The 25,591-nt window shown below is 37.9% G+C and overlaps 1 protein-coding gene across 1 annotated transcript in view; it reads left to right on the forward strand.

Annotated features, from left to right (window-relative positions):
• The window catches only part of slc9a8 (solute carrier family 9 member 8), a 118,399-nt gene that overhangs the window by 51,403 nt on the left and 41,405 nt on the right, over positions 1-25,591 (forward strand). Inside the window, exons 5-7 of the mRNA XM_063041451.1 lie at positions 7,704-7,787; positions 15,791-15,892; positions 23,406-23,440. Coding sequence (XP_062897521.1) covers positions 7,704-7,787; positions 15,791-15,892; positions 23,406-23,440 — 221 coding nt within the window. The remainder of the gene's footprint in view (positions 1-7,703; positions 7,788-15,790; positions 15,893-23,405; positions 23,441-25,591) is intronic.

Here is a 25,591-nt window from a genome sequence, read left to right on the forward strand (position 1 = left end):
GCACCTAGTTTTATCTTCTGGAAAAAAGATTAGCTGATTGTAAAGTAGCATCTTTGCATGATAATAGAAATTGTTTGAGTGTGTGTGCAAAGTTCAAAGTAAATTTACTGTCAAAGTACATACAGTATATGTCACCATATTCTGCCCTGAGATTAATTTTAATGTGGGCATTCACAGTAAATACAAAGGAACATAACAGAATCAATGACAAACTGTATAAAACAAACACTGACAAACAACCAATATGCACAAGACAACAAACTGCAAAAACAATAATAAATAACCAAGCAACAGATATTGAGAGCACGAGGTGTAGAGTCCCTGAAAATGAGTCCGTGATGGTTATTTGCTTTCTGGGCTGGGGGTGGGGGGGGGAGGGGGGGAGGTCCCAGGTTGGTCAAACTCAGCTTTCTAAACACAGCAACTGCCACTAGTATGATCAAACAGTATAAGTTAAACTTCCAACTACACCCTTTGTTTAGCTTCTGGTCGTAAATGGAGGCCAGTCTTCAGTTCATAAAATGGAAATAGCACCGGTAGGAAAAGGGAGGAGGTCCTAAAGAGAGAGTTGGGTAGAAAGCTGAAAAGTGGGTCTTCCAACATAATCTGCTCTGGATTGCTGCCTGTGCCACGTGCCAATGAAGGCAAGAATAGGATGATTTGGCAGATGAATGCATGGCTGATGAATTGGTGCCGGGGCAGAGCTTCAGATTGCTGGATCTCTTCTAGGGAAGGTGTGACCTATATAAAAAGGATACCCTGATTGGAATTATATATGGGCCTCCACACTAGCCAGGATGTGGACTACAAATCACAAAGGGAGATAGAAAAGGCATGTCAAAAGGACAATGTTATGATTGTCATGGGGGATTTCAATATGAAGGTAGTTTGGGAAAATCAAATTGGTGCTGGATTCCAAGAGGAAATTTGTAAAATGCCAATGTGATGCTCTTTTAGAGCAGCTTGTGGTTGAGCCCACTAGGGGAAAAGCAATTATTGATTGGGTGTTGTATAATGAACTGGATTTGATTAGGGAGCTTAAGGTAAATGAACCATTAGGTGACAGTGATCATGATAAGATAGAATTCACCCTGCAAATGGAGAGGAGGAAGCTAAAGTCAGCTGTATCAGTATTATAGTGGAGTAAAGGGAATTACAGAGGCATGAGACAGGAACTGGCTAAAACTGATTTGAAGAGGACAGTAGCAGAGATTGATGGCAGTACAGCAATAGCTGGAGTTTCAGGGAGCAATTCAGAAGGCACAGGATAGAATACATCCCAAAGAAGAAGTATTCTAAAGGCAGGATGATGCAACCATGGCTGACAAGGGAAGTCAAAGGCAACATACAAGCCACAAAGGGCATATAATAGAGCAAAAAAAAGTTGGAAGTTAGAGGATTGGGAAGCATTTAAAAACCGACACACGGCAACTAAAAAAGCCATAACGTGGGAAAAGATGAAATATGAAGGTAAGCTAGCCAATAATATCAGAGGATACCAAAAGTGTCTTTCAGATATACAGTATAAAGAGTAAGAGAGAAGTGAAAGTAGATATCCGACCACTGGAAAGTGACACTGGGGAAACAATAGTGGCGGACAAGGAAATGGGGCCAAACTGGATAAGTATTTTGCATCAGTCTTCACTGTAGAAGACACTACCAGTATGTCGGAAGTTTCAGCGTGTCGGGGGCAGAAATGAGTGCTGTTGCTACACTAGGGAGAAAGTGCGTGGGAAGGTAAAAGGTCTGAAGATGGATAAATCCTGGACCAGATGGACTAAACCCCAGGGTTGTGAAAGAGATAGCTGAAGAGATTGTGGATTTTTAATAATTTTTAAAGGATTACTAGATTTTGGCATGGTTCTGGAGGACTAGAAAATTGCAAATATCATTTTACTCTTCAAGAATGGACGGAGGCTGAAGAAAGGAATTTATAGGCCTTTTAGCATGATCTTAGTGGTTGGGAATATGTTGAAATCTATTGTCAAGGACGAGGTCTTAAGGTAGTTGGAGGCACACGGTAAAATAGGTCAAAGTCAGCATGGTTTCCTTAACAGAAAATCGTGCCTGACAAATCTGCTGGAATTATTTGAAGAAATAACAACAAAGGAGAATCAGTAGATGTTGTGTACTTGATTTTCAGAAGGCCTTTGACAAGGTGCCGCACATGAGGCTGCTGAACAAGATAAGAACTTGGGGTATTACAGGAAAGATACTAGCATGGATAGAGGATTAGCTGATTGTCAGGAAGTAGAGTGGGAATAAAGGGAGCCTTTTCTGGTTGGCTGCCGGTGACTAGTGGTGTTCCTCAGAGCCGATGTTGGGACGGCTTCTTTTCACATTATCTGTCAATGATTTGGATGATGGAATTAATGTCTTTGTGGCTAAGTTTGCAGACAATATGAAGATAAGTGAAAAGGCAGATGGTGTTGAGGAAGCAGGGAGGCTGCAGAAGAACATAGATTAGGAGACTGGATGAAGAAGTGGCAGATGGAATAGAGTCAGGGAGTGTATGGCCGTGCACTTCGGTGAAAGGAATAGAAGTGTAGACTATTTTCTAAGTGGTGAGAACATTCAAAATATTAGGTGCATAGGGACTTGAGAGTCCTTGTGCAGGATTCCTTTAAGGTTAGCTTGCAGGTTGGGTCACTGGTGAGGAAGAAAATGGAACATTGGCATTCATTTTGAGAGGACTAGAATATAAAAGCAAGAATCTAATACTGAGAGAAGTGAATCTGTGGAATCCATTGCCACATTCGGCTGTGGAGGCCAGAACATTGCATGTATTTAAGGCGGAGGTTGATAGATCTGTTTTAGCCAGGACATGAAAGATTGCAAGGGGGGAGGCAGGTGAATGGGGTTGAAGGGCAAAATGGATCAGCCATGATGAATTAACAGTGCATATCGATAATTCTACTCCTATGTCTTTATGCTCTTGTGGTAAATGGAAGGCAGCAATCAGTTTTGAAGTTAAAACAATCACTGTCTGTATAACAGCTTTACAAACAAGCTCTGTATATAGTAGATGCACTGTCTGTAGGAAGTAGGATGTTGGTCATTGCATCTGGTTTATTGCTTAAGGTGTGCATTATAAAACAATGGGTAATTTAACTTGCCTTGTTTCAAAACAGATAAGCTGACTAAGTTGCTTAATTCAAGGAAGTGTGCAGACCACTTTGCTTATCAATAACTGATCTATTGATAAATTGGGAGTTTTATGTACTCAACAAAGTTAGCTTTACAGCGTTAATTTTGGAACTATGTCTCCAAGAGACCTTTGGACCTTTTGTGTAAAAAGGGTATCGGAGGAAATATATACATGTGAAGGCACCCAAGTGGCAAAGAAACTAAATGTATAGAGCAGTTCAGGCTTATTGTGAAATTGGATAAGGAACATCAAGTATGAAAGAAACAGAGGGTGGACTGAAGTCCATTCCTCTGGCTCTGATTTGCACAATGGACAATTTGTTGTCTGCATCTTTGGTATAGCTTGTTAAATTTCTAAGAATTGTAATGTGTGTTTTGAAAATACTTTGTGCTTTAGAGATGGCTTATGATTTGAATGTGTTTGAAAGAGAAGTCCCCTGAGTTTTAAATGCCTCTTTAAGCGTGTTGTGTGGACTTAAATGTGCATCACTGAAAATAAATGAGCTGTGTTTAAACTAGTTCGTTAGCCGAAAGTATCTCCTCCTTGGAGGAGTGGGGCTGGGGGAGGGGTCCCACCATTTAAAGATTGGGTAGTGATAGCTAAGCTCGCTGTGGAGAGTAAACTGGAAGTAAACTAGTCCTTGAAGATTGGGTGGTTGCAATATAACCTCCCTTTAGTGAGAGTATCCGATAAGGCTTAAGATCTTCCTTTTACTTTAGAACTGCAGTAAGCAAACCCAATACCATCACAAGTCCATATGTTGTAGAATCAGTTCAGTGTTGGAGTGAGTGAAGTTATCCCCTCTGGTTCAAGGTCCTGACGGTTGAGGGGAAATAAATTTTCCTGAACCTAGTCATGAGGGACCTGAGGCTCATGTACCTCCTCCTTGATACAGCAGTGAGAAGAGAGCATGGCCTGGATGGTAGGGGTCTTTGATGATGGATTCTACTTTCCTGCAACAGTGCTCCTTATCAATGTGCTCATTGGTGGAGAGGTATTTCCTGTAGGTATCTCCAATACTTATTGTAGGCTTTTCCATTCAAGGACTTTGGTGTTTCCATGCCAGGCGGTGTTCAACCAGTCAGTATACTCCCCTCTGCAAATCTATATAAGTTTGTCAAATTTTAAATAACATGCCAAATCTCTGCAAACCTCTAAGAAAGTAGAGGTGCTGCTGTGCCTTATTTGTAATGGCACTTAGATGCTGGGCCCAGGCCAGATCCTTTGAATTGATAACACTGAGGAATTGAAAGCTGCTGAGCTTCTCCACCTTTGATCCCCTGATAAGGACTGGACTGTGTACAGTACCTATAAAATATCTCCCCCGCCCCACCTCCAGAACTGTTCACGTTTTATTGTTTTACAGCATTGAACCACAGTGGTTTAATTTGGCTTTTTTGATACTGAATCTTTCGTGTCAAAGTGAAAACAGATCCCTACAAAGTGATCTAAATTAATTGCAAATACAAAACACAAAATAATTGATTGCTTAAGTATTTACCCCCTCAAGTCAGTATTTAGCATCTTTGGCAGTAGTTACAGCCTTGAGTCTGTATGGATAGGTGCTTTGCACATCTAAACAATTCAATTTTTCCCCATCCATCTTTACAAAACTACCCAAACATAGTGCTAGTCTGATGGCCAAAAAGCTGAACTTTGTTTGAAACCATAGAACCTTCATCAGACCATAAAGCTTTCTTCCAGCTGGCTTCAGAGTCTCCTACATGCCTTCTGGCAAACTCTAGCCGAGATTTCATGTGAGTTTTTTTTTCCATCAGTGGCTTTTTCTTTGCCACTCTCCGATAAAGCTGTGACTGGTGAGGCACCTGGGCAGCAGTTGTATGTTCAGCCTCTCCCATCTCAGCCACTGAAGCTTGCAACTCCTCCAGAGTTGGCGCAGGTCTCTTCCCTCACTAGCCCCCTTCTTGCATGGTAACTCATTTTTTGAGGACTGCCTGCTCTAGGCAGATTTGCAGCTGTGCAATCATCTTTCCATTTCTTAATGATTGACTTAACTGTACTCCAAGGGATATTCAGTTACTTGGAAATTTTCTTGTCTCCATCTCCTGACTTCTGCTTTTCAATAACCTTTTCGTGGCGTTGTTTGGAGTGTACTTGTGTCTTTATGGTGTAGTTGCCAGGATACCGATGCATCGGCAGTTGGACCTTCCAGATAAGGTGTAGGTTTCAATTGAAACACCTTGACTGCACATAGGTCTCCAAAATTAGATCTCCATTTATGTAATTATTTGACTTCTAAAACCAACTGGCTGCACCAGTGATGATTTGGTGTGTCATAAGGGGGTGAATACTTATACAATCAATTATTTTGTGTTTTATGTTTGTAATTAATTTAGATCACCTTGTAGGGATCTGTTTTCACTTTGGCACAAAATACTCTTTTTCTGTTGATCAGTGTCAAAAAAGCAAAATTAAATCCACTGATTCAATGTTGTAAAACAATAAAATATAAAAACTTCCAAAGGAGGTTGAATACTTTTTATTGGTACTATAGTTAGTATTCCCTATACTTCCATGTTAAGACTTAATTACTGATATCTAGTACAGTTGTGAGAGAAATATTGAAGAGTCATTACACTAAAGTTTGTAGACTGATTAACCATATACCTATTACTGGAAACTATAATTAAGGATAGAAAAATTGAATATCTTGGACAATATTTTTAGCGTGAACCAATTTGAATTTGTGAAGAGTAGGTTATGATTGAAATATATAATTGAATTAAGAAAAGCCAGTAGGCCATGAACTATCAGATTACTAGTTCTTGTTTGAATGAGCTGCTACAAGTACTAGTAGAGATGGGTACAATTACAGCATTTAAAAGTTGTCGGGACAGGTATGTGGATAGGAAAGGTTTAGATGGATATTGACCAAATTCACACAGATACATCTAGCTTAGGTCGGCATCTTGTTTGATACGATTGAGTTGGGCTGTAGAGTTTGTTTCCATTCTGTTTAACTCTGTTTTCCTTCAGCTCCTGAGTGTTCTTGAGGCCTAGGAAACAAGGATAAAATTAAACCTGAGGCCTCCAGACATTCCATAAAATCTTTAAATATTGTAACTACCTCCAAGGAGCACATTTTTTACTATCAAACTATCTCCTTTGAAACCAGAAGCAGGGCCTCCTCCAGTGGTCCCCAGCACGATGGATGTTAGTCTTCAGCCAATTCAAATTACTCTATGTACTGTAATATCAAGAAACAGCTAAAGACATTGGATTCAGCAAAGGCTATTGGCCCTGACAATATTCCAGAAATAGTACAGAAGAACTTTTCTCCAGAGCTTGCCACACCCTTGGCTGAGTTGTTCAGAAATAGCTAATATCCTGGCTTCTACCCAAGAATGAGAAAAAGTGCCAAGTATGTCCTCTCCACAAGAAACAGCACAAATCGACCTGTTCATTTATTGCCTGATTATTCTGCTGCCAGTCATCAATGCAGTGATGCAAGGGTGAATCACTTGACTATTGACAACCTGCTCATAAGAACTAATTTTGGATTCTACCAAAATTACTCAGCTACGGCTATGGATATACTCATAACTGGGGAATTGTAGTGGTTCAGAAAGGCAGCTTACCACCATCATCTTGAGGGTAGTTGAGGATAGATTATTAAATGCTGGCTCAGCACCATTGAGGCAACACAGTGGTATAGTTAGTAGGACTACTGCCTCGGAGTAACAGAGACCTGGATTCACTCCTGACCCTGGGTCCTGCCTGTGTGGAGTTTGCAACACTTCCATGTGAATGCATTTTTCCATATCTCAAATATGTGCAGGTTAATCAGTTACTTAGCACTGTAAATTGACCTTGGTGTGTTGGTCACTGTTACAATCTCATGGGAATTATGATAATGTGGGGAGAAATTTTATTTTAAAATAGAGGTTAATGTAAATGGACAGTAGATAACTGGCACAAACTTGGCAGGCTGAAGTGCCTATTTTTTGTTCTGTGGTACTCTGCAGTTTAATTGCATAATTGAAGTTGTCCTTGCAAACTCGTGCTGTTATGAGTTTGTAAGCTTGCTGACTATTGCCTACTGCTGTGGGATTTTATGGGAAGCAAAATTAATTCTAACACAGCTCCAACTTTATTTTCAATTGGAGGTGATTGAAATTTTGTTTAGTGAGATTTTCTTAACTAGAGCATGACCTGAGGATGTAGAAATGGAGTATTAACCACGATTTCCAAACCAGTTTTTTTGGTGAGGTTTAAGTGTATGTCATGACCAAATGATTGAAGAGGATTTGGATTTGTGCAGTATCTTTAATGCAAAAGCACACTGTATGTAAATATGAGAAAACAAAAAAATAGGAGCAACAGCAATTTTCAGTCAGAATCTTTACATAATTTTATTATTTCATTGTTTTTGTCCTTTTAAATTGTGTAAGTGAAATTAACTTGTGAAATTTCTTTTGGAATGAAGCAGTGCAGGAGAAAATTGATCAAGTTCAAGAGTGATATCTTACTTTCCAAAGTATTTTGCCAATACCCTTGCTACTGAGTCATAATATATTTTTTTTTACTTCCACAGGAGGAAGAAATGTTTCGGCCAAACATGTTTTTTCTTTTATTACTTCCACCTATTATATTTGAATCTGGATACTCCCTACACAAGGTAAGTGAGGGCAGTTGAGCTGAAAGAATGGAAGGACAAATTGTTTGTGTCAGTTTGTAGCTTTTTATTTTTCTTCTGGTTTAAAGCCCTCTTTATTTACTTGGCGTCCCTTGCTGTTAAAGTCAACTGTGAATATAACTCGGGAGACCAGCTTCTTATAGTTACAACAGTTTATTGCGCACCCTTCTGCAGGAGTTTGAGACCCAGTTGTCGAAGGGAAGGCACGTAAGTACTGCCACCATCCAACAAGTGGGCTCACTTAGGTTACAGCCGTATATTTATACATAGTAAGTCGCATACATTACTGTTGCAAGATGTCATTTGAATTGGTACGCCCACCAAGTCTGTTAGTGCAAAACTTAGTTACAGATAAGAGAGTCTGCTAAATCACGTTTTTTTTTGATGGGGGTCCTCTTTCAATATTTTTATTAGTTTCTACATAGAAGAATACAGAGTATAAGAAAGTATATATATAAAAAAAAAACTACCAATTACATTATATCTGTTCATAATAACAATCTCATTACCCCGTATTCATGTAGGTTAGACAGTTATATTGAAATATACTAATTTGTTACGAAAAAGAGTCTAACCCCTACCAAGACCGAAGCTGTTTATTAAGGAGAAAAAAAGGTAAAATACCTTCTCGTATAATAAAAATTAATAATAGTGAACATCTAAATTTAAACAACAAATTGAGGATTTTGAAAGTTTTGAAAATAATTCAGGAAGTCTTGAAGATAAGAAATAATTTGTCCTCTAATGTAGGCCTTGAAAGTGTCCCATACAATAAGATTAGAAGTCTCTTCCTTTTTATTCTCTTCAAAGAACAAAATAATATGCTTCTCTAGAAATTTAAAAAATTCCTTATCAGATAACAAAGTTGTATTAAAATGCCAAAATTTGTTGGTTTGAGGAAGACCAGGGGGTTTTAAAGATAAAAATATAGGAGCATGATCTGAAACAGCAATCTCTTTATATTCACAGGAACGAACTGATGAAATCATTTGACTATCGATTTTTAAAAAAAAATCAATCCTGGAATATGTATGATGAAAATGGGGAAAAAACGAATACTCCCTATCTAAAGGATGTAAAAAAAAAAGCGCCACACTTCAATGAAAAGGATTGAATAAACAAAGCTGATTTATTAAGTGACGCTGGTTTAGAAGATGATTGATCTAAAATTGGGCCAACAGTTAAAATCTCCTCCCTTCACCAAAGAATAAAGATTCAGATCTGGTAAAAATGAAAAAAAAGTGTTCAAAGAATCCTGGATCATCTACATTTGGGGCATACATGTTGGCAAATACTATTAATTTATTATCTAGTTTTCCTGAAACTATAACAAAACGTCCATTAGTATCAGACACTACTTTATGTTGGACAAAGGAAAGTGTAAGGTTTAATTGCAGATGGATACTCCTTCCTGTCCTTATCAGTGAGTCCTCCTTCCTCCCTACACAAACAAGGGTATAAAGTACAATTCCTCAAATTCTCAATGTCTCTCTGCAAATTAAGATTGAACTGGTATAAGCGGTTGTTTTTTTTTTGCTGACTGCTGAAGACAGAGTTTACTTCAGTTCAAAAATCCCTCTTCAGTCCCAGTTATTCTTTTAGCCAGAGGTTACATAGGTTCAAAATGATATTTTTATAGCCTGAATTTTAGATCTTTCAGAAAGGACAGGGAGGAAGGCAAAAGAGGTGGGGGTGTGGCACTGTGGATCAGAGTTAGTGTCAGGGTTGCAGAAAAAGAGGACGCCATGGAGGGATTGTCTACAGAGTCTCTGTGGGTGGAGGTTAGGAACAGGAAGGGGTCAATAACTGTATTGGGTGTTTTTTAAAGGCCACCCAATAGCAACAGAGATATCGAGGAGCAGATAGGGAAACAGATCCTGGAAGGGTGTAATAATAACAGAGTTGTGATGGGAGATTTTAATTTCCCCAATATCGATTGGCATCTCCCAAGAGCAAGGGGTTTAGATGGGGTGGAGTTTGTTAGGTGTGTTCAGGAGGGTTTCTTGACACAATATGTAGATAAGCCTACAAAAGGAGAGTCTGTACTTGATTTGGTATTGAGAAATGAACCTGGTCAGGTGTCAGATCTCTCAGTGGGAGAGCATTTTGGAGATAGTGATCATAATTCTATCTCCTTTAGAACAGCATTGGAGAGAGATAGGAACAGACAAGTTAGAAAAGTGTTTAATTGGAGTAAGGGGAATTATGAGGCTATCAGGCAGGAAATTGGAAACGGATGTTCTCAGGAAAAAGTATGGAAGAAATGTGGCAAATGTTCAGGGGATATCTGTGTGGAGTTCTGCATAGGTACATTCCAATAAGACAGGGAAGTTATGGTAGGGTACAGGAACCGTGGTGTACCAAGGCTGTAATAAATCTAGTCAAGAAGAAAAGAAAAGCTTACAAAAGGTTCAGAGAGCTAGGTAATGTTAGAGATCTAGAAGATTATAAGGCTAATATGAAGGAGCTTAAAAAGGAAATTAGGAGAGTCAGAAGGGGCCATGAGAAGGCCTTGACAGGCAGGTTTAAGGAAAACTCCAAGGCATTCTACAAGTATGTGAAGAGCAAGAGGATAAGACGTGAAAGAATAGGACCTGTCAAGTATGACAGTGGGAATGTATGTATGGAACTGGAGGAAATAGCACAGGTACTTAATGAATACTTTACTTCAGTTTTCACTATGTAAAAGGATCTTGGTGATTGTAGTGATGACTTGCAGCAGACTGAAAAGCTTGAGCATGTAGATATTAAGAAAGAGGATGTGCTGGAGCTTTTGGAAAGCATCAAGTTGGATAAGTCACGAGGACTGGATGAGATGTACCCCAGGCTACTGTGGGAGGCGAGGGAGGAGATTGCTGAGCCTCTGGCAATGATTTTTGCATCATCAATGGGGATGGGAGAGGTTCCGGAGGATTAGAGGGTTGCGATGTTGTTCCTTTGTTCAGGAAAGGGAGTAGAGACAGCCCAGGAAATTATAGACCAGTGAGTCTAACCTCAGTGGTTGGTAAGCTGATGGAGAAGATCCTGAGAGGCAAGATTTATGAACATTTGGAGAGGTATAATATGATTAGGAATAGTCAGCATGGCTTTGTCAAGGGCGGGTCGTGCCTTACGAGCCTGATTGAATTTTTTGAGGATGTGACTAAACACATTCATGAAGGAAAAGCAGTAGATGTAGTGTATATGGATTCAGCAAGGCACTTGATAAGGTACCCCATGCAAGCGTTATTGAGAAAGTAACGAGGCATGGGATCCAAGGGGACATTGCTTTGTGGATCCAGAATTGGCTTGCCCACAGAAGGCATAGTGTGGTTGTAGACGGGTCATATTCTGCATAGAGGTCGGTCACCAGTGGAGTGCCTCAGGGATCTGTTCTGGGACCCTTACTCTTCGTGATTTTTACAAATGACCTGGATGAGGAAGTGGAGGGATGGGTTAGTAAGTTTGCTGATGACGCAAAGGTTGGAGGTGTTGTGGATAGTGTGGAGGGCTGTCAGAGGTTACAGCAAGACATTGATAGAATTCAAATCTGGGCTGAGAAGTGGCAGATGGAGTTCAACCCAGATAAGTGTGAAGTAGTTCATTTTGGTAGGTCAAATATGATGGCAGAATATAGTATTAACGGTAAGACTCTTGGCAGTGTGGAGGATCAGAGGGATCTTGGGGTCCGAGGCCATTGGACGCTCAAAGCAGCTGCGCAGGTTGACTCTGTGGTTAAGAAGGCGTACGGTGTATTGGCCTTCATCAATCATGGAATTGAACTTGGGAGCCGAGAGGTAATGTTGCAGCTATATAGGACCTTGGTCAGACCCCACTTGGTGTACTGTGCTCAGTTCTGATCGCCTCACTACAGGAAGGATGTGGAATCTATAGAAAGGATGCAGAGGAGAGTTACAAGGATGTTGCCTAGATTGGGGAGCATGCCTTATGAGAATAGTTTGAGTGAACTCAGCTTTTTCTCCTTGGAGTGACAGAGGATGAGAGGTAACCTGATAGAAGTGTATAAAATGATGAGAGGCATTGATCGTGTGGATAGCCAGAGGCTTTTTTCCAGGGCTGAAATGGTTGCTACAAGAGGACACAGGTTTAAGGAGCTGGGGAGTAGGTACAGAGGAGATGTCAGGAGTAAGTTTGGTGAGTGTGTGGAATGGGCTGCCAGCAACGGTGGTGGATGCGGATACGATAGGGTCTTTTAAGAGACTTTTGGATAGGTACATGGAGCTTAGAAAAATAGAGGGCTATAGGTAAGCCTAGAAATTTCTAAGGTAGGGACATGTTCTGCACAAATTTGTGGGCTGAAGGCCCTGTATTGTGCTGTTGGTTTTCTATGTGTCTAATTCCTCATTGCCAATAGTATTGAAGTGAGATTGTGATTTTGGGGAGAACGTATTGTGAATTTTTATAATTGATCTATGATCATTGTTATGTTACTCCTGTTTGTGCTCTTTATTCCCACCAATATACAAACCCTATTTCCAGAAAAGTTAGGATATTTTCCAAAATGCAATAAAAACAAAAATCTGTGATATGTTAATTCACGTGAAGCTTTATTTAACTGACAAAAGTACAAAGAAAAGATTTTCAATCGTTTTACTGACCAACTTAATTGTATTTTGTAAATATACACAAATTTAGAATTTGATGGCTGCAACACACTCAACAGAAGTTGGGACAGAGTTAAAATAAGATTGAAAAGTGCACAGAATATTCAAGCAACACCAGTGTGGAAGACTCCACATTAAGCAAGCTAATTGATAGCAGGTGAGGTATCATGACTGAGTATAAAAGTAGCGTCCATCAATGGCTCAGTCTTTGCAAGCAAGGATGGGTCGTGGCTCACCCCTTTGTGCCAAAATTCGTGAGAGAATTGTTAGTTCAAAAGGAACATTTCTCAACGCAAGATTGCAGCGAATTTAGGTCTTTCAACATCTACAGTACATAATATTTTGAAAAGATTCAGAGAATTCAGAGACATCTCAGTGCGTAAAGGGCAAGGTCGGAAACCACTGTTGAATGTGCGTGATCTTCGAGCCCTCAGGCGGCACTGCCTAAGAAACTGTCATGCTACTGTGACAATTATAGCCACCTGGGCTTGGGAGGACTTCGGAAAACCATTGTCACTCAACACAGTCCGTCGCTGCATCCAGAAATGCAACTTGAAACTGTATTACGCAAGGAGGAAGCCATACATCAACTCTATGCAGAAACGCCGGCGAGTTCTCTGGGCCCGAGCTCATCTCAGATGGACTGAAAGACTGTGAAACCATGTGCTGTGGTCAGATGAGTCCACATTTCAGCTAGTTTTCAGAAAAAACGAGCGTCGAGTTCTCCGTGCCAAAGATGAAAACGACCATCCAGATTGTTATCAGCGAAAGGTGCAAGAGCCAGCATCTGTGATGGTATGGGGGTGCATCAGTGCCCACGGCATGGGTGAGTTGCATGTATGTGAAGGTACCATTGACTGAGTCGTATATTAGGATTTTAGAGAGACATATGTTGCCATCAAGGCAACGTCTCTTCCCGGGACGTCCATGCTTATTTCAGCAGGACAATGCCAGACCACATTCTGCACGGGCTACAACAGCGTGGCTTTGTAGACACAGAGTGCGTGTGCTTGACTGGCCTGCTGCCAGTCCAGATCTATCTCCTATTGAAAATGTATGGCGCATCATGAAGAGGAGAATCAGACAACGGAGATCACAGACTGTTGAGCAGCTGAAGTCTTATATCAAGCAAGAATGGACAAAATTTCCAATTGCAATTCTACTACAATTAGTATCCTCAGTTCCAAAACGATTAAAAAGTGTTATTAAAAGGAAAGGTGATGTAACACAATGGTAAACATGCCTCTGTCCCAACTTTTGTTGAGTGTGTTGCAGCCATCAAATTCTAAATTTGTGTATGTTTACAAAATACAATTAAGTTGGTCAGTAAAACTATTGAAAATCTTTTCTTTGTACTTTTGTCAGTTAAATAAAGGTTCACGTGAATTAACATATCACGGATTTTTGTTTTTATTGCATTTTGGAAAATATCCCAACTTCTCTGGAAATGGGGTTTGTAATTATATCTGGAAATCATGACTAGAACATCTCATTAACAATTTCATTTTACTGGTTCTGAGAAAATGGTAGAACCCTGATCTCATGCTTGCTATTAGATTTAATTTGAAAACAAAAATAAAATGGGATCAGATCAATGTAAATATTCAATGCTATGCCAATTTTTAATGTTATCCTTTCCTTTCATGAGTAAACTTCGTACTTGACAATCAGAAGGTGCTTGCAAGATATTATGGCTAAGTCTTACAGTTGAAAAAAAACTAGGGTGAGTTTATTAGTGAACTTGCCATTTAGATATCACAGCACACACTCAGATCTACTTGATCTGAAACCATAATTAATCTTCACAAACTGTAAGCAAAAAAGCTTGCAAATTTGCCAAATGACACAATACATATTATATTTATGAGACAGTGGATTAGAAATTATCTTTGCACTTTATCAGGTACTGCAGATTTCTGCTGTGTTGAAGGTTTGCTCTGTGCTTAATTGGCTGTCACCAACTTATAGTTGTTAAACTGAAAATGGAACTTCCTTGTGTCAACACAGGACTGATAGCTGGGTTTACCACTGATGTTAAGCAAGGGTCTCAGCCCGATGCGCTGACTGTTGACTGTTTTCCATAGATGCTATCTGGCCTGTTAAGTTCCTTCAGCATTTTGTGTGTGTTGCTTAGATTTCCAGCATCTGCAGATTTTCTTGTGTTTGCAATGCTGTTGAAGTTAGTTCTCTGAGAAAAACATTGTCCTTTATTGAATTTGTGGAAATTGAGGGTAGGGACAGTTTATAAATGGTGTCATATAGTAATACAGCACAGAAATAGGCTCTTCAGCACAGCACATCCATGCCAACCAAGATGTTCATCTAAACTAGTTCCATTGTCTGCGTTTGGTTCATCCACTAAATATTTACTATCCATGAACCCACAGTGGTACCAGGATCAGACCACGGCCCCAGTGTCACTAGGGCTGTAGATCACAATATTTAGATACTGTATTCCTTGTTAATGTCGTGTTGCCTTTCAGCAGAAACAACTATATTGGAGGTTCAAGAAAAATAGGTGTCCGTTTAATTCAGTTATAGTTCCTGACTTTCTACCTTATGGTATTGTTAGGGAACAGCAAAGCTTTAGGGTGCAACCTTTTTGATCCTTTTTCTGTAGGTAATCTAACAATGATATTACATGTGTAATGATATATTAAAAAAAAAATGACACCTGTGTTAAGGTGAATCCTGAAGAGAAATGCTGATCTAAATTTCAGCTGGAACAAGTACTATCACCTTAAACTTGTGTAAAATGGCTTCTCGTGCAGGAAGTACACATAACTGAAACATGGTGCATGTTTACTTTTGTTAGAAACCAATTCCTATACTCTTTTTCAAAGTTCTTTACTGATTCAAGAGTGATTACATTTTAAACTTCGTTCAAAGATGATCCAGGCAGTTGGAAAACATGGTTAGAAGTGCCAGGCACAATTCAATGAATTTGGATAATGTTGCAGTACAGATTTTGCATGTTCTTCCTATCATTGGGCAGATGTCTGGTTTCCTGCCACATCCTAGAGATGTGTAGATTTGTAAACTAACCGCTTTCCTGATGTATAGTAAATGGTGGAATTTGTGGGGAGTTAGTATAGGGAGGATAAGCTATAAAGAAATTTAGTGGAGATGTGAGATTACTCAGCAAGCCAGGATGGGCTAGCTGACCCCTTAAATGTTGGAAGGAAATATGGATAACCCTGCAATTCTTTTGTTCCTTACAAAACATAAAACTTGGAAGGTACGAGCAGGGATGCTTAACATTAATTTCTTTATATACACATTCTGAGCAGTCTAATCACACAACTCCCACAAAACCTTTCATTTTCATTTTCATTGTCATTATGCAAATTGTGTTTACACTCTTAATTTTTTTTATTTCAGGGAAATTTCTTCCAGAATATTGGATCCATTACTCTCTTTGCTGTATTTGGCACAGCAATTTCAGCTTTCATTGTAGGTGGTGGTGTATACTTTCTTGGTAAGGTAAGTTGTGTAATGTACACTCTTGATCTTAGTTCTGTCTTAAACTTTGATCTGGTCCTTTAAAAAGGAGTTATCATGATTTATCTTATTTATGCTTATTTTTTTGTCAGTGTTCCTGAAATTTTGAGGAACTAAAATCTGCAGTTGTTTCTGATTCTGATCTAAAGCTGGTGCAATTTTTATGACAAAGGTGGCATGAATTATTTCTCATCTATGTTTGTTCCATTAATTTATTAAATTATTACTTATTGAGAGCTTAAAATGTAATGAAAAATAATTGCACCAGAATTGGATAAATAGGATTTCTGATCATTTGAAATTTTTCTCTCTTCTAGAATCATGCTAGTTGCTTATAGCTAGGTCGTGTCAGTATCCAAATGGTTCAAACTGACACACTGCTTCATTAAGGATTTGAAAATAGGGCCACAAGACAAAGGAGCAGCATTGGGATGTTTGATTCATTGTGACTGTTCTGCCATTCAATCATGACTGATTTATTATCCCTATCAACCTCATTCAAAAAGTAAATTTATTATCAAAGTACATATATGTCACCATATACAAACTTGAGATTTATTTTCTTGTGGGCATTCACAGTAGATACAAGAAAGACAATAGAATCAATGAAGGGCACGCTTGACAGAATGGACAAACAACTAACATGCAAAAGACAAAAATTGTGGAAATACAAAAAAAAATAATAAATAGATAACAGGAGGCAAATAGTCCATGGGAGTGGTGATTTCAATAGGCTATGGGAACAGTTAAGTGATGGGTGATGAAGCCTGATGATTGAGAGGTAATAATTGTTCCTGAACCTGATGGTGTGGGTCTTCAGGCTCCCGTGGCTCCTGTACCTCCTTCCTGATGGCAACAGTAAGAGAGCATGACCTGCATGTTGGGGGTCAGTGGTGATGATGCTTTCCTGTGACAGCGCTCCATGTAGATGTGCTTAATAGTGGGAAGGGTTTTACTTGTGATAGACCGGACTGTATCCACTATTGTAGCATTTTCCCATTCAAGGGCATTCTCCTGCCTTCTCCCCATTAAATTCTGATGCCCTTACTAATCATGAACCTCTGCATTAAATATACCCAATAACTTGGCCTCCACAGACATCTATGGCAATGAATTCCACAGATTCACCACCCTTGGGTTAAAGAACTTCCTCCTCTCTTTTCTAAAGGAACATCTTTGTATTCTGAGGCTGTGTCCTCTGATCCTAGATTCTTCCACTAGGAAACATCTAAATGTCTACTCTATCTAGGCCTGTCAATATTTGCTAGCTTTTAATGAGATTCTCACTCTGCCATTCCTGCAAGTACCGGTCTAGAGCCATCAAACACCCCTCATATGTTAATCCTTTTGTTCCCAGATCATGTTCGTGAACCTTCTCTGGATCCTTTCCAGTGCTACCATATTCTGGGTAAGGGCCCAATGCTGGTCACAGTATTCCAAGAGCAGCCTGATCAATGCCTTTTAAAGCCTCAGCATTACATCCTTCTATATTTTGGTCCTCTCGAAATGAAAGCTAACATTGCATAAAGAAGTGTTCCCAACACTGGATTACTGCAGAAGGTTTCTAGTCTCCAGAAGACACTGGAAAAAAGCTCTCTTTATTCCTATACTTTGCCTTTTGCCAGTCAGCCAATCCTCTATCTATGCTGGTATCTTTCCTGTAATAACATGGGCTCTTACCTTGTTTAGCAGCCTCATGTGCGGCACCTTTTCAATTCCTACTGGAATTCCAAGGAAACAACATTCACTGACTTTCCTCTGTCTATCCTGTCTATTATTTCCTCAAAGAATTGAACAGATTTGTCAGGCACAATAAGGCCTATTTTATCATGTGCCTCCAAGTACTCCAAATCCTCATTTTTAATAATGGACTCCCAACATCTTTCTGGCCACTGAGGTCAGGCTAACTGGTCAATAATTTTCTGTCTTTTACCTCCCTGCTTTCTTAGTGATTCAAGTATAGTTATCTTCCTTCAAACAGAGTCGTTCGTACCAGCCATGGTATACGTCAGCTGGCATACTTGTTCTGCCAGAACTTAACTTAACTTGCTTTCCTTATGAAATTCCATAGCAGAAGAGAATTCTTCAGACTTTTTTCTTATTAATGAAAACTGTGCACCTAATAATACATTAAAAAAAAATCCATTTCTAGGCAAGTTATGTTCAACTATCTAGATCACAGTTAAGTGGATGCCAGATGTTCCAGAAGTTACCATGACATATTAATGTCACTCAACAAAGCCATCATTACTTAAATTAGATAAGGAGACACTATAGGTCCATTGGAAATTGTTACTTGGTTTCTTTGACAAATGACTAAAATCAGTATAAAATAACTATAAATGTACTTGGTGCTCTATCTGTGGAAAAATCTGTTAAATCCAGCTTTGTCGTCCTCTGTCACATTAGAATCCACAGTGCTGAATTGCAAACAAATCATCCTTGACCCCCAAGGCACTACCTAAGAGAATGACGATTGAGTACAAATCTCTGAAATGAAAAAAAAGTCAATAACATCCAATTTAACAAAAGCAAGACATCGTATTTGTTGGGACCGAAAATAAAAAACAGGAAAAAAAAGGAAATATGGACTGTTTCAGGTGGCTTCTGTGAAAAGAAGATAAGCTAATGTTACAAGTCTTTTATCAGAATTGCAAGAGTGAGATATAACAAGCTGTACTGACAAAGTAGCTAACTGTGGAGGTTACTGAAAAGATGAAAGGCAGGAGAGATTAAATAACAGAAGGAATAGTGCAGCAAAGCAAAAGGTGATGATACTAAGATGTAAACAAGGAGTGGACAGAGGAGAGGAAAACACGGATGTGGCTTCTTAACCCCTGTTTTGTACCTCTGTATTCATGTACCACTACAGAATCTTCTTGACTCTAATCAAAGGATGAACGAATGTATGCAGCACTTTTCACTGCTCAGGATATTCCAAGATCTTATGAAACCAGTGTATTATTTGAAATATTGTCACCACTGGTACATTGGCAAATACAACTTCGAGTTGGTACATGCCAAACATTAAATGACAACAAATATACATAAACTTTAATCTTTTTAGGCAGTGATTGGCAATCCATTCAGAAAACTGTTTTAGTGTTCTTTTTTGCCATCTCCTAAATAGATTTCTATTTAATGTTTGCTCTGATTTTAGAACATTCTTGAATTAAAATTGTGGGATAGAAGTAAATGTCATTACCTAAGCCAAGTTAATAATTATTATGAGCAATGTAGACAAATGCATCTTTCTTTCTTTATTAATCTTTTTATTAATTTAAAAGGAGCATAGATACAATCGAGGAGAATTATCTCAAATATATATGTCAGTAACAATATAAACTGATTAAGATAGACATTGTCAAAATCATAGATATTGTGAAACTAGTATAAAATATATTTTAAAAAATGAAAATAGCAATTCTCTTACCAGTTTATGAAGAAAAAGGAAAAAACATTGGGTTTTAAATGAAAAGAGAAAAAAGCACTACGCTATAGGAAAAGAAAAAAAAAGGGACTGGGCTGTCCATTTTGAGGATACGACCAAAAAAAGAGACTTTCTGATCAAATCTAAAACTTCGGGGAAAAAAAAGTGAAAGGGTAATAAATCAAATTAAATGAAATATTGGATAAAAGTTTGCCAGATTTGCTCAAATTTAAAGGATGTTTCAAATGTCCGACTTCTTGTTTTCTCTAAACTTAAACAGGACATAATGGAGGAGAGCCAATAAAAGACCGAAGGTGGATTCAATTCCTTCCACTTCAATAAAATGGTTTTCCTGGTCAGTAAGGTCAAAAAGGCTATGAGTGGAAACAGGAATATTTCCTGCTTCTGATGGGATAATCCCAAAGATTGCCGTAAGCAAATTAGGTTGTAGATCCAGATTCAAAACTTTTGATAGTATTTTAAAATATCTCTTCAAAAGTTATCTAGCTTTATACAAGACCAATACAAATGAGTTAAAGTGACCAGCTCAGTATTATATCTGTCACAAATAGGACTGATATTGGAGAAAATACGCACTAGTTTATCCTTTGACATATGGGCCTGATGCACTACTTTGAACTGTATCAAGGAATGACGGGCACAAATAGATGAGTTGTTAACCAAATGAAAAATTTTACTCCATTGATTATCTGAAAATGACTCTTGAAATTCCCATTCCCAAGTGCGTTTAATTTTATCATTAGATATAATTTGTGAATTCAATAACTGTTTATAGATTATAGCTATCAGCCCTTTTTGAAATGGCTTTAAACTGAAAGAGGGCGTCTGTCATATTAGATGAATAAGCAGAAGGGTAATTTGGCAACAAACCACGTAAAAAGATTCCTAATTTGTAAATATCTAAAAAAGTGTACATTAGATAAATCATATTTATCCACTAACTGAGAAAAAGACATTAAACAGTCCCCTAAAAACAAATCCGAAAAAGTTATTATTCCCTTGGTTTTCCAAATTAAAAAGGCCTTATCCAAAATTGATGGTTTAAAAAAATAATTGAGGTGGATATTACTGGAAAGAATAAAATTATTTAACTCAAAATCTACAAAACTGAAACCAAATTCTTAACGTATGTTTAATAATAGGATTATAATCTTGTCTGCTAATTTTAGAAAACAAAAAGGGAAGAGGAGCTCCCAGTAAAGAGGCCAAAGAGAATCCTTTCACCGAGTTTACTTCCAAATCCAACCATGAAGGACATTCATGTATATCTGAATAGTGAATCCAAAAAGTAATATATCGAATATTTCTTGCCCAATAGTACATTCTAAAGTTAGGCAAAGCCATACCACCGTCCTTTTTTAATTTCTGCAGTAAGGGTTTACTCAATCTCGGATTTTTATTGTTCCAAATATAAGATAAAATTATAGAATCTATTCTGTTGAAGAACTTTTCAGGAACAAAGGAAGGAACTGCCAGAAATATATATATAAAATTTCAGTAAAACTATCATTTTAATAGCATTAATTTGACCTATTAAAGATAATGTCGTAGGCAACCATTTAGAAAGCATTTGTTTGGTGTAGCCAATTAATGGAAAAAAAATATACATATAGAGATCCTTGATTTTTAGTAACTTTAATACCAAGATAGGTAAAGTAATTTTTAGCAATACTAAAAGGTATTTGATGATTTGGATCCGAGTAATTATTATTAGGAAAAACTCATTTCTATGTAAATTTAATTTATACCCAGAAAAACTACTGAATTCAGAAAATATAGATAACCAAGAAGGAATAGATTTCCTAGGATCTGAAATATAAACTAATAGGTTATCTGAGTATAACAAAACCTTGTGTATTTTGTCCCTTCTCTTAATACCCTGAACAGTGTTAGAATCTCTAAGAGCAATAGCAAGGGGTTCTAAGGCCAAGTTAAGTAGTAAAGGGCTAAGAGGGCGTCCCTGTTGAGTACCCCTATGTAATCTAAAATAGGGAGATTTTTGATTAATAGTTATAACAGCAGCCATAGGAGCATGATGGATCAATTTAATCTGGGAAATAAATCCCGGGCCAAGATTAAATCTTTCCAAAACCTCAAATAAGTAAGACCACTCCACCCTATCAAAAGCTTTTTCTGCATCAAGAGAAACAACACATTCACACTCTTTAGATGGAGGAGAAGAGTCAATAATATTTAATAATCTTTGAATATTAAAATGTGAATATCTATTTTTAATAAATTCAGTTTGGTCATCGGAAATCACAGTAGGTAAAATATTCTCAAGTCTATTAGCCAAGATCTTAGAATTTTAAAATCCACATTCAATAGAGAAATTGGTCTATAAGAGGTGCATTCAGATAAATCTTGATCTATTTTAGGAATTAGAGAAATTGAGGCATCATAGAACGCTTTTGGGAGAGTCCCAGAGGACATAGAATCAGTGAAAATTTGACATAAATGAGGTATAAGTATATCAGTAAAAGTCTTATAAAGTTCCACTGTATATCCATCCGGTCCCAGAGCATTAGCTGATTGGAGAGAGGATATAGCCCTTGCTATTTCCTCTTGTTAGGTGCATCTAATGTATTCATATCTTGAATAGAGATTTTAGGTATATTTAATTTTTGCAAAAAACTATTCATAAAGGTAATATTATCTGAAAATTTAGACTCATAGAGTAAAAATCCATAAATATCTTATTAATTTCATAAGGATCTACCATTGCAGTTCTATCAGGTCTTTGTATTTTCAGGATCTGTCTTCCAGCCATATTTGCTTTTAACTGACCAGCTAATGGTTTGCCTGATTTGTCTCCATGTATATAAAATTGGCTTTTGGATTTAAGAAGTTGCTGTTCAATGGGAAAAGTCAAAAGCAAATCATGTTGTGCTTGGAGTTCCACCCTTTCCTTAAAGAGATCCTCACTAGGCTTTATTGAATAGAGTTTATCTATTTCTTTAATCCTATTAGTGATCAGCAAAAGTTTCGCCTTAGTTTTCCTTCTTGAACCTACTGAAAATGAAATTATCTGTCCTCTAAGAAAAGATTTCATGGCATCCCAAATAACCAAATTTGACATTCCCTCAGTTGTATTCAATTCAAAAAATAGAGAAATTTGTTCTTTAATAAAATTTACAAAAGTTGAATCTTGCAACAATGAAATATTAAATCTGCACTGAGGTATGTAAATATTATCAAAGTGTTCCAAAGTTAGTTTCATAGGTGCATGATCTGACAACGCAATCACATCATATGCACACTCTACAACAGAGGACACCAATTGCGTATTCAACAAAAAATAATCAATTCTTGAATATTTATGGTATACATGTGGGGGAAAAAAAGAAAAATCTTTTTCTTTAGGAAATTTAAATCTCCAAATGTCGACCAGATAGTATTCTAATAAAAAAAAGAATTAATACAAGTTGCAGCTTTATTAGTAAGTAACGGATTGGTGGATGATCTGTCAATCGACGGGTTGAGACAACAGTTAAAGTCACCGCCCATAATCAACTTATGTTCATTTAAATTCAGCAATACAGAAAATAGCTTCTTTAAAAATTCAGGGCTATCTATATTGGGTGCATATACACACACCAAAGCCACCTTTTGATCACACAACAAACCAGTGACAATTAAATATCTTCCAATTAAATCAGTAACAGTATTAAAATGAAAAAAGGGGATTTTAGAATTAATAAAAATAGATACCCCCTCTTATTTTATTTACTGATAAAGGATGAAATAAGGGTCCCTTCCAAAATTTAAAAAAGCGATATTTTTTTTGTCCTGTCTACGAATCTGAGTCTCCTGCGCGACAAATGCATCATCTCAATTTTAATCTTTCCACCCCCCACCCCTGCTTTCAAGAGAATTCTATTGAAAAACTACATTTAATAGTCACATTTTCAAATACTTATCCCATTTTCCTATGTTGTGACAAAATAGTGAAAATAGCTCAGCTTTAAACAAGGGTTGTATGCTTCTGAAAGTAACCCACATTTAATTCAATATTAATACTTGTTTTTTTCTCTCTCAATTTAGGCTGAGGTTATCTATAAACTCACAGTGACAGACAGGTGATTATTTCCACATTAACAGTTTTTTTGTAAAGAATTATTTAATGGTGTCTCTTTGAGGGCTTTGCTGTTGCTTGCATGGTGGGTGGTGAGAATGCTGATGCTTTATGCCAGAGTAAGTGTGGGGGGGTGGGGGAGGGTTAATGCTGCTTGCTGCTGCTTGTGTGTGGGAGGTAGGTAGAGGGCTTTGGGGCTCTTACTTTTTTCTGTCATTCAGTCTTGCTGACCTCCATCAGTCAGGGCATAGGCAGGGATTCCCAACCTTTTATATGCTATGGACCCCTCCAATTACCCAAGGGGCCCGTGCGGTTTTTTCTTCTGTTTCAAGGATGTCTGCACAGAGTGAGAATTTCGGGTTATTGCTTGAAATTATGAATGATTTGAGTCTCATATAGTGTGTGTCTATGTATGTGTGTGTGTGTATATGTGTGTGTGTGTATATATATGTATATATGTATTCAACCCCTTCATGTTGTATTATTTTACAACACTGAATCACAGAATAGGTTTTTTTTGACAACTGATCAACAGAAAACAGCTCCTTTGTGTCAATGCGAAAACAGATCTCTACAAAATAATCTAAATTAATTACAAATATAAAACACAAAGTAAATGACTGCGTAAGTATTCATTCCCCACTCCCTTAATATGACACACCAAATCATCACTGGTGGTGCAGCCAGTTGGTTTCAGAAGTCACATAATTACCTAAATGGAGATCTGTTGTTGAAGACCTGTGTGCAGTCAAGGTGTTTCAATTGATTGCAGTAAAAATACACCTGTATCTGGAAGGTCCAACTGCTGGTGAGTCAGTATCCTGGCAAAAACTACACCATGAAGATAAAAGAACACTCTAAGCACCTCTGCAAACAGGTTATTGAAAAGCACAAGTCTGGGGATGAGTACAAGAAAATTTTGAAGTTGCTGAATATCCCTTTGAGTACAGTTAAGAAATGGAAATATGGCACAGCTGTAGATCTGCCAAGAGCACTGAGTGACTGTGCGAGAAGGGGACGAGTGAGGGAGGCCACCAAGAAACCTATGACAACTCTGAATGAGTTACAAGCTTCAGTGACTGAGATGGTAGAGATTGCACTTAGAACAACTGTTGCCCGGGTGTTTCACCAGTTGCAGCTTTATGGGAGAGTGGCAAAGAGAAAGCCACTGTTGGGGGGGGGGGGAAAACTCACATGAAATCTCAGCAAGAGTTTGCCAGAAGCATGTGAGAGAATCTGAAGTCAGCTGGAAGAAGGTTCTAAGATTTGACAAAACCAAAATTGAGCTTTTTGGCCATCAGATTAAATGCTATGTTTGGCATAAGCCAAACACTACATGTCAATAAAAACACACCATTCCTACTATTAAGCATGGTGATGGCTGCATCATGCTGTGGGGATGCTTCACTGTAGCAAGCCTTGGAAGGCTTGTGAATGTAGAGGGTAAAATGAATGCAGCGAAATACATTCTGTTCAAAAGCTGTTAAAGCAAACTCAATTGGGGGCCAAATCTTAAGATTGCCTAATCAACATGGCTCAGGTGGCCTCAAGTTGTTCTACCCACTGAATAAGAGTAGAATTGTTAAAAGTGGTTTGTTTTAGGTGGGAGGTCATAGAATATTTTAGAGCTCCATGTTAATATTTGTGTTTGTTCATCTATCCACAACTAAATTCTGTGAGTTTCATCCTATTAAAATGTACTCCATTGGACATGTAAATAAATCGAAATGAAAAATAGTTATCCTGTGTCTTCCGTGGAGAAGTGCAAAGTTTTATTATCTTTGAGCAGTTGGGTTGTTCACAACTGATCAAGAATAATTTCCATTCTCGGAAGCAATGTGTTGTTTGACTAATAACTGCAGGTTTACTTCATTTTGAGATGCAATCCATTCATAGATCCAACTTGTGAGGTACCTTTGTACATTTCTCAGCATCATACAAAACTAATTTCTACAGGATCTTGATGCTCGATTTGAGATGAGTTCCAGTTGACTATAATGGAGATAGCAATATTTGGTAATGATAATAGATTTTACAAGTAAGTGTCCTCAATAACCCATCTCTGCTCAGTTGCTAGCACTCAGAGCTATAGATTTTAAAGGATGTAGATTAGTAGAACAGTAACTGAAACTGAGCATTATAGCTTATTTAGAAG

Source organism: Mobula hypostoma, chromosome 2 (genome assembly GCF_963921235.1).
Source record: "Mobula hypostoma chromosome 2, sMobHyp1.1, whole genome shotgun sequence".
NCBI lineage: Eukaryota > Metazoa > Chordata > Chondrichthyes > Myliobatiformes > Myliobatidae > Mobula > Mobula hypostoma.